We start from the raw sequence: 7,498 nt of genomic DNA, 5'->3' as shown, positions 1-7,498 counted from the left end.
GCCTCTGCCTCCCAAGTGCTGGGATTAAAGGCGTGTGCCACCACCCCCGGCGGTTTTTCCGTATTTGAATGCCTCATAATTTTCTGTAGAAAATGGCATCTCCAGCATTCCTGTGTGGCTGCTCTTGCTATGTGTGCTGTACCCTCCACCTGGGGCTTGCTGTGGTCTTTGGTCACTTGTTTGATGACCTTTTAGGGCCACTGTGAAATCTATTTTTTGTTGTTGTGATGATTTTTTTTTAAAAGAGTGAAAACATAGATTTAACTTTTCTACCATAAACTCTGGGAAACATTGGTAGATTTTACTCCTTTTTATTGTTTGGGAAAATCACATCTCACTGTTTACCCCAGGCTGGCCCCCAACTTGACATCCTCCTGCCTCATCCTCCCCAGCATAGGGTTGGTGAGTGGCACTCCCCATATCTGACTTGATAAATATAACCCTTAAAAACAAAATCGGGCCAGGTGTAATGGTGTACACCTTTAATTCCACTGCTCAGGACGCAAAGGCAGGTGGAGCTCTGAGTCCCAGGACAGCCAGGGTTGCATAGTAAGAACCTGTCTCAAATTTAAGAGAGAGAAAGGAAAAGAAAGGGAGGGTGGGAGCGAAGGGGGGAGAGAGACATGGGCCCTGGGGAGGTGCCTCAGTGTTAAGATGCCTGGTGAGCCATTGTGGGGACCTGAGTTCAGTCCCCAGGCCCTATACAAGCAAGGCATGGAGGTACATACTTCTCATCCCAGCCAGGAGCAGGAGGGTCCCTGGGACTCGATGGCCAGCCCAGCAGAGTTAACAGGTTGCAGGTTCATGGGGAGACCTTGTCTCAAAACAGAAGATAAGAGAGTTCTAGCTAGCATTGACCTCTGGACGCCATGTGGGGGAGCAGATGAGCCTACCACAGTGCCCCCAATTCTCCTTTACTGGGGCCTTGCTATTTAAAATAGTGTGACAGAGTCATTCAGTGCAGGTTCAAACCTGCTGTTCTTCCTTGCCCGCCTCTTTCGTGGGGCTTGAGACTGGGTCCTTCATGGAAGGTTCCAGAAGTGGGAAGAAGCCCGTACATTCAGCTGACAGCCATGCAGCCACCTCCGCTGCCTGTCAGGCCATCTGTGCCTCCCTCTGCCGCTGCTGCTGGCGTTCTTCTGTCTTCTTGCCTGCCTGTGCCCAGCACGGATGGGAGCAGAAAGTGGACCTGGTGTCTGCTCACCCATGCCCTGTGGTGCTCTCCATGCTGGGTAAAGACAGCCTGGTGTCCTGGCTCATCCAGGCGCACTGAGGAGATCGCAGATGCAGCACAACTCTGAGGGCCTCAGAAGCCATGACCCTTCCTATTTCCTTACCACACTGTATTTATTGTGTGCACTCATGTGCCACGGCAGGACAACTTGTGGAAGTGGATTCTCTCCTTACACCACGTGGGTCCTAGGGATTGAACTCAGGAGGACAGCTTGGTAGCAAGCACCTTTACCCCTGAGCCCTGTTTTGACTGTTGTTCTGGTGTGCCTGGTGAGTGAAACATTCTACTTGCCCTTGCCCAAAACCCTGTGGAGCCCCCACTCCCCTGAGTGTTTTAGGTTCTTTCCTGGCTGATACTAGCGCCGACTGCACGATAAGGCCAGGTCACACTCAATGCAGCAACAGGTCTTTCCTCCTCTGCTCCACCCAGGCCCATAGCCAGGTCACCACACCCCTGACAGCCCATTCTGTCCCCACTCACTTTCCTCGGCTCCATGTCCATCGCTTCCCCTGCACTGTCTCCTAACTCCAGCTCCTTGTCAGGCAGCGTACAGTGGCCCAGAGTCACTGAGCATCTGTCTAGGAGGCCCTAGTGCCACTAGGGAAAGTGGCCCAGGGATCAGTGTTACCCACCGTCTGCAGCAGCAGGTGCGATGTGGGGCATGTGTGGGGGATGGGGGCTGACTGGCCTGGCTCACATGTGAGTTCACCCAGCAGCTGTGTATAAGTTTGGTTCTCAGGGGCTAGGGAGAGGGCTCAATGGGTGAAGTGTCACCCTTCTTAGCTGGGCATGGTGGTGCCTACCTCTGATCCAAAGCTGAGGAGGTGGAGACAGAAGGATCCAGGAGCTTGCTAGACAGTCAGCAAACTCAAGGTTCATAGCGAGACCTTGTGTCAAAAAATAAGGTGGAGGACTGGAGAGATGGCTCAGTGGTTAAGAGCACTGACTGCTCTTCCAAAGGTCCTGAGTTCAAAACCCAGCAACCACATGGTGGCTCACAACCATCCGTAATGAGATCTGACGCCCTCTTCTGGTGCATCTGAAGACAGCTACAGTGTACTTAGATATAATAATAAATAAATCTTTAAAAAAAAAAAAAAAGTAAGGTGGAGAGATGGCCCACTGTCTAACCCTGAGGGTTCAGGTCCAAGAACCCGCATTCTGGCACCCAGCACTCTGTATGTAACTCCAGTTGCAGGGGAGATCAGGTGCCCTCTCCAGCCTCCGCAGGCACCTGGCTTGCACATGCAGGATACACAGACAGACATGCTGGCAAAACACCCATACTTAACACACGCAAGTGAAGTGGGAGAGTACCTGAGGAAGACTGGCTGTTGGCCTCAGCCTCTGTCTGCATGAGCTTGACTCTCGGTGCTTTGCATCCTGTGCTGGGACATGATGTGGGGCCGCCAGTGACTTCTTCCTTGTGCTGCTGCTGTCTTGGGGTCAAGGCTTAGGTGCATGGCACACAGCCTTGAACTTGCCCTGGCTTCACTCACCATTAACCCCCTGCCATGAGCCTTGCTAGCTGCCATTGTTACTTGGATGCTAATGAGAGACTGGTGTGGGCTGCCTGCCTCTAACCATCTGATTTCCTTCTCTTCCCCCCCCCCAACCCCCACCACCTTTTTGGTTTTGTCCTGTCTCTGTACATGTCTTTGTAGCTTGAAATGGCGATTGAGACTCTCCAAAAAAGCGAAGGCCTTGCCCCCCACAAAGGCGGCCTGCTCAACAGCCATGTAAGTGTGCTGGGACCCCCCCTCACCCGGGCAACCTGCTCTGCCTGGAGTGCTCACAGGTCTTAGAAAAGCCCAGAGACCTGGCAAAATACAACCTCGAAAAGGTTAAAGAAAGATGAAAACCTCTAACCAAAAATCTCAGAAGAAGCAGCCTTAGGTAGTGAGGAAGAGGCCAAGGCATGGCCTTCATGGGCCATGATGGCCTCCATGGGTTCTCTGATGATGGCACATGTCCCCGGCTTGTCCCTGGGGTCAAGTTATCTCTAGATGTGTAGACCTGTGGTGAGATCTTAAGAATGAATTCTAAGATAATCAAAAAAGGTGACAGAAGGGACTGGCTTGGTTATGCCTGTCATCCCAGATTCAAGATGCCAGGGCAGGAGGGTGGCAGGTCTGAAGCCAGCCTGTGCTGCATAACAAGACTCTGTCTCAAAACAGAAAAGCTGGGGCAGGCTCAGGGGTCAGGCACTAAGACCCCAGGGTCCTTTCCTAAGATCACATAGGTAGGTGTGGTGTTTCATACCTACAAACAGCACTTAAGACACGGAGACTGGAGGATCAGATCAAGGTCAGCTGCCACAGCACAGCTTAAGGCTAGCCTAGGCTACATGGGAACCTGATTAAGGGGGTGGGGGTGGGGGGGAAGAGGGCCTAGAAGATGTCTAGTCAGTCAAGTGCTTGCTATGAACTTCAGACTCCAGAAGCCACATAACCCAGGCGTGGTGATGCGTGCCTTTAATCCGAGCACTCAGGACACCCTGGTCTACATAGGGAGCTAGAGAAGAGCCTGAACCTTGTCTCAAAAATAATAATGAAAGTGTTGGAAGAGTGTGGCAGTGAATTAGTTAAACTGCTTTGGTGGGCGGGTCACACACATGCTATATCTGCCCAAGAGCTCCCTGGAGTCAAGAATAAAAGACACACACACACACACACACACACACACACACACCAGCTAATTCTGATATGCCTTGATTAGCTCAGTGATGGCTGGGCACTTCTAAACCTCCCCATGGCTAGCACACATTTCCTCTGGTACTCCTGACTGAACACCTTCTAATTCTGTATCTCATCTGTGCTGCCGTGCTACCTTCTGGGCAGTGCCCCTCACCTTAGGGATGCATTCCCTTTCCACCTACACTGCTGGATGGTAAATCTGATCCATCTGCCTCCGAGTCATGGTTATTGTCCATTTGTCCATCTTCCTCCCCTCTCCTCTCTCTCTCCCTCTCTCTGCCCCTTGCCCACACAATCTAAAGTCCCACCTTCATCTTTCTGCCCAGCCAGTCTTTAATATCAACTGAAGCCAGCTGGGGGCAAGGTCTGGAAGCACAGCTTCTGGGGAGCCAAAATAAGACATAGATAGCATTAGAACCAATCCCCAACATCTCACCTTTCTGTCCAAATTTTTAAAAAGGCTCTTCTCTTAGATACAAATTGAGCACAACCATAGGAATTATGTAAATTGCAAAGTGTGATATACAATTAACATCCAGCCTATCATATTTGTCAATTAAATAAAGCACTCTACCTTCTATCCTAACTTAAAGAGCTTACAATTCTATACTTGAGTTATGTTTGATTTTAGCTTGTATTACCATCTGAAAACCATCCTTCCAAATCTATATCATCTCTCTCAATGATAAACAACTTGAGTTTGATTATGAAACTATAACTAGTCTTCAACCCCCTCAGAAACAAATTATTACTTGAATGTGTAGGAAACACAAAAATATAGCTTCCAAAACTGAAACAGATTACAGAGACAACTGACTACCTGGAAAGTCCCTTAATTTCTTAATTTCCCTAATGTTGGAGCATCTGTCTTCAGCTTCCTGGCCCAGATCCATCTGACAGACCTTGAAATGAAGCAGGAACCATGAGAGACTAAACTGTCAATGATCTCACATTGTGTGTCCTTTCCTGGACAGTATTTTTTGTCTGTAGATGAATAGGGCAATTTTTGTCCAGTGACTAGTGGAGCAACTCTATATGGAGGTTTTGATGCTCAAATTCTTCTTTGAAGGGGAATGGGGAAGCTGTCAGGACAGACATGTCTCCTTGTTAAATGATCGTTCATAGTGAAATAACATTAAATGTCATATTTTGTGGATTTCTGATGTTTTTGAAGACTGTGTACATAAAGTAGGTCTGAATCGTTAAACTTTAACTACTCTTAGGCATTTCTATTTGAGTAATATTTAAAATACTTTTTTATAATTAAATCAGAATCTAATATAACCATGAGGGTTTTTTTTTATTACCTAGACCTTAACTTGCATTACTTAACCATCCTAAAGAGTTTGTAATAGCCGTTATTAGAAGTACTGGATCTAAGCCTTGTATTCTGAAATGAGTTACATGGGCACAGTGCCTATCTAAGAGTAACAATATTAATTTCAAATTTTGTATCAATATAAGAAATTTATACCATTGAAAAATCTATATCAATATATAAATTCTGTACCAATGTAAGAAATTATAACTTCAATTTTGAATCAGTTATAAAGATTTCTACCAATGTAAGATTGTGACTAAATAATGCTTTGCTTAAGAATAAGTTTGGTAGCCATGCGTGGTGGCGCACGCCTTTAATCCCTGCACTTGGGAGGCAGAGGCAGGCGGATTTCTGAGTTCGAAGCCAGCCTGGTCTACAAAGTGAGTTCCAGGAAAGCCAGGGCTACACAGAGAAACCCTGTCTCGAAAAACAAAAACAAAAACAAAAACGAATAAATTTAGTAATCCATCCCATTTATTTCCTTCCTGTTCAAAAGTATGATCATTCCCAAATATCCCTTAAAGTGACAACCTACTTATAATTTATAAAATAACCATAACCAGATACCCAAACCCAAGGGATCACCTGATGACTCTCCATGGCTTCTTCCTGCTGAAATGAGTGGTGAATTATTTTTTAAAGGGGTGGGGAGGGATAGGAAAATTAGAAAATTTGGTTAGACTTAAGAAAGTTAGCTTTAGCATCTGTTATCCAGACTCTGTGTGCTTAGAAGGCTCAGGGCTTGACTGAAATTTTGACTGCATCTGTCTGAAAGATTGGATGACGTGAGGTCATGGAATCACCAGCTCTTCCTGAAGCTGTTTTGGAAGCAATGGATTATGCAGGATGCACTGATCAGTTAAGGATGAATCTTTGCTCCTTGTTAGAGCAGGTGAAAGACAGCTGACTTTTTGAGTAAATTTGATCAATAACCAATTGTGATAAATCTTCATTCATGCTATATGATGGATGGCACAAATTTCTTAAGGATTTCATAACCAACAAGATCTGTTGTCTAATTTTAGCTGAAGTTTTGGCTGGAGACATTTTTATGTCTAAGCTAGTTATTGGGCTGTTTCCATGTCCAGGAATCAGCAGATCAAGTTACCTGTCCTGTTTGAGTTTTCTTTTCTGTAGCCAAGATCTTCAGGGGGTCTTCCCCTGTAATAGCTGATCCATATCACTCTGGAAGGGGTTCAAAGCCTTTTCTCCTTTCCTATCAAAACAAATACAGAGCCTTCTTCCCAAAATAGCATATCCTTGGTCCAGTAACTGGAAATCATTAAATGTATAGCTTGACCTCTCTCCCAGAGGAATTTTAATATCATAAATACCACCAAACTTATAATCATCTTTATTTTGATAATTAAAACAAAACTCAAGGGAATTAATGCAATCTAAACAAATATTATCTGTTGAGACAGCACTTCCCTACCATCTCCTGTTTTGTTCTTACATGATTAATTTTAAATAGTGAGATCGAGGCCTAAGTTTCTACTGTCGGAGATAGGTTAGTCTTCCTACCCCCTGCTTTTGGAACTATAATTTAAGATCAAAAGCCTCATTTATTTACTTATCTAAGTATACTTAAGTCTTCCCTTCTATGGAAATTAATATATCTGTGAGTGCATATGTTTCCTTCTTTTTATGTAACTTGAATTAGCATAAGCTTCTATTACGTGTGTGAGGTAAGTTTTTCTACTTACTCCCTGCTATTTGACATATAATTTAAGATCGATTACTTAATTCCTCTATGCATTTAGCTTTAATTATCTCCCCTCTCCTTACTGTGTAAGTCTATCTCCAGGCTAATTCACTTCCTTCTCCTTATGGTCTAAGTCTGTCTCCTTACTCTCTCAGTCTATCTCCTTACTCTCTCTGTCTGTCTCCTTACTCTCTCAGTCTGTCTCCTTACTCTCTCAGTCTGTCTGCTTACTCTCTCTCTCAGTCTGTCTCCTTACTCTCTCAGTCTGTCTGCTTACTCTCTCTCTCAGTCTGTCTCCTTACTCTCTCAGTCTGTCTGCTTACTCTCTCAGTCTGTCTGCTTACTCTCTCAGTCTGTCTCCTTACTCTCTCTGTCTGTCTCCTTATTCCCACAGTCTATCTCCAGGTTCGTTTTTTTGTCACACCAGGCTAAAGAATTCCCATGTAGCCGGGCGTGGTGGCGCACGCCTTTAATCCCAGCACTCGGGAGGCAGAGGCAGGCGGATTTCTGAGTTCGAGGCCAGCCCGGTCTACAAAGTGAGT

The 7,498-nt window shown here is 45.7% G+C and overlaps 1 protein-coding gene across 3 annotated transcripts in view; it reads left to right on the top strand.

The window, feature by feature from the left end:
• Window positions 1-7,498, top strand: part of Rfx2 (regulatory factor X2) — a 55,783-nt gene that overhangs the window by 29,219 nt on the left and 19,066 nt on the right. For 2 of the 3 annotated variants that reach the window (XM_021149744.1, XM_021149746.2), the window contains exon 6: window positions 2,899-2,973. The exons of the other annotated variant lie outside the window; for it this stretch is intronic. In XM_021149744.1, coding sequence (XP_021005403.1) covers window positions 2,899-2,973 — 75 coding nt within the window. The remainder of the gene's footprint in view (window positions 1-2,898; window positions 2,974-7,498) is intronic. 3 annotated transcript variants of the gene reach the window in all.

Source organism: Mus caroli, chromosome 17 (assembly GCF_900094665.2).
Source record: "Mus caroli chromosome 17, CAROLI_EIJ_v1.1, whole genome shotgun sequence".
Taxonomy (NCBI): Eukaryota; Metazoa; Chordata; class Mammalia; order Rodentia; family Muridae; genus Mus; species Mus caroli.
This window is presented reverse-complemented; position numbering and strand designations above follow the sequence as displayed.